General features: G+C 33.2%; 1 protein-coding gene across 2 annotated transcripts in view; it reads left to right on the top strand.

Moving 5' to 3' along the window:
- The window catches only part of gramd2b (GRAM domain containing 2B), a 23,717-nt gene extending 21,696 nt beyond the window's left edge, over nucleotides 1-2,021 (top strand). The window contains exon 14 of one of the 2 annotated variants that reach the window (XM_079827546.1): nucleotides 1,131-2,021. In XM_079827546.1, the coding sequence (XP_079683672.1) occupies nucleotides 1,131-1,169 (39 nt within the window). In that variant the 3' untranslated portion in view covers nucleotides 1,170-2,021. The remainder of the gene's footprint in view (nucleotides 1-1,130) is intronic. The other variant, XM_079827545.1, reaches the window with a different exon arrangement.

Genomic DNA, 2,021 nt, shown 5'->3' with positions numbered 1-2,021 from the left:
ATGAATGTTATAAGGATAACCTAGCATGTTGATAATTTAAATTAAAAGTAATGAATTTAAAAGGATGAATAAACAAATATGTTGCACAATTGATATTTTTTTTATTTGTCTTTATTTATTATATTTGCAATGAACAGTTAGTTACCTTTACATCATTAAAAATGGGTGTCTCAACTGTACCACATATAGGTTGAGACAAAACGCACCTTATTTTTATGAGCTAATTGTGGAAAATATAAACTACTTATGAGTATTATTGATTGATGTGATCTTAGTCTACAAGCTAATGAAATGTCATGTGGCATGTCATGAGGAAATTCACTAGTTTTCAGTAAGTCTATCTATTTTTGTGTGAAAAAAAATCTAAACGCAAGAAGTGTCTCAACTGTACCCATTCTAAAAGCTTTAAGTTAATCGTCTATTCGTGTCTCAGCCGAGTTCGAGCTGAAATTGTGGTGTCTGTCAGTTATTATAATACATATGACAAAAACAATTGTCTAAATTATGTTGTATATTCCTCAAAAGTTCTGGTGATGATATCACTAGTTGACATGATTTCTGAAAATATAGGCTATGATATTGCGCAGGTGCACGTGATGCAAAGCCGACAGACTCGTGTGTCAGACTCATTTCAGTGCAAAATAATCAGCTCAAAAACTATTTAATATTCTGCAAATAGCCTACTAGCTTTTTATGTTTATTTATAATTCATTTAGGCAGACAACAAGGCCACCAAGAAGCAGCCAGCGTTTAACGTTTTTTTTTCCTAACTTCATTTTTAGTCGACCAAGATTTTCTTTGGTTGATTACAGCCCTAGAAACCCACATGAAAAAATACTATAGTATATTATAGTAAAATTACTGTAGTAAATACTATAGTGTTTTTGAACCGTACTATAGTAAAGATACTACAGTAAATTGTATTATAGTATTTACTACACTTTGTTAATTTACTGTAGTATCTTTACTATAGTACGGTTCAAAAACACTAAATTTACTATAATATACTATAGTATTTTTTCATGTGGGAACATTCCAAACATAACTTAACGTTCTATTAACGTTTGTTGGTAACTTTGAGAGAACGTTGTGTTAGCTGATTATGATCATGAGCTCCTCATGTTTTCCAGATTCACAGAAACCTGCAGAGGCTGATGGAGAGCGTCTGACGTCTGGAGATCAATGTCATCCTTTCAATCGCTTCTTGATTAAGTGCTGTGTAAACAATCATCATCATAAAACTAGCCGCTTTATGCAATCATAACTGGGGCCAGTTGCATAAACTAAGCCATTATGTTAAGACAGTGTCTTAAGATCTAATATGAGCCACTAGCATAGGCAAGTGGCATTCAGTCTTACTTTTCGTATCAAATTAGGCCAGTCTATGTTTTTATGTAACTGATTAAAAAAAAATTATGAACAGTCTTAAAGAAAAACAATGTGGCCTGGTTTCACAAACGGAGCTTAGATTAAGCCAGGGTTAAGCCTCTGTTCAATTAGGACATTTAAGTAGCTTTTATAAACGTGTCTTAGAAAAAAAACATTACTTATGTGCATCTTGAGACAAAACAATGGCACTGACGTATTTTAAGATATATCAGTGTAAGATGCTTTCAGTTAAAATAGCTCAAACATGCATTTTAGTCTGAGACTAGGCTTAAGTTGTGTCTGTGAAACTGGCCCTGTATGTCTAACTTGTAAGACTAGTCTTAACGGTTTATGCAACCGGCCCCTGCTGATCTCAGTCATAAAGTCAAACATGAAGCCAGTGTCTCTCAGACATTCAACTGAGGTATAAAAAAGAGTTTGAGATAAAATTATGTTTTGATATTTGATACTTTGTATGAATAGATTGTATAGATTGTACCGTAACCCAGATAACAGAAACATGTTTTCTCTGAGCGTTCAAACACCCCGGTTTTTTAATGTTTCATTATGTGAATGTTAGGGGATCTCCTGGTGTTAAGACTTGTATGGCTAAATATACCATAAATGATGTCTCTTACTGAAATATGTAGTAG

Source organism: Gobio gobio, assembly GCF_949357685.1.
Source record: "Gobio gobio genome assembly, chromosome: 10".
NCBI classification, from domain to species: Eukaryota; Metazoa; Chordata; class Actinopteri; order Cypriniformes; family Gobionidae; genus Gobio; species Gobio gobio.
The sequence above is the reverse complement of the archived record's forward strand: the minus strand, read 5'-3'. Positions and strand labels throughout refer to the sequence as shown.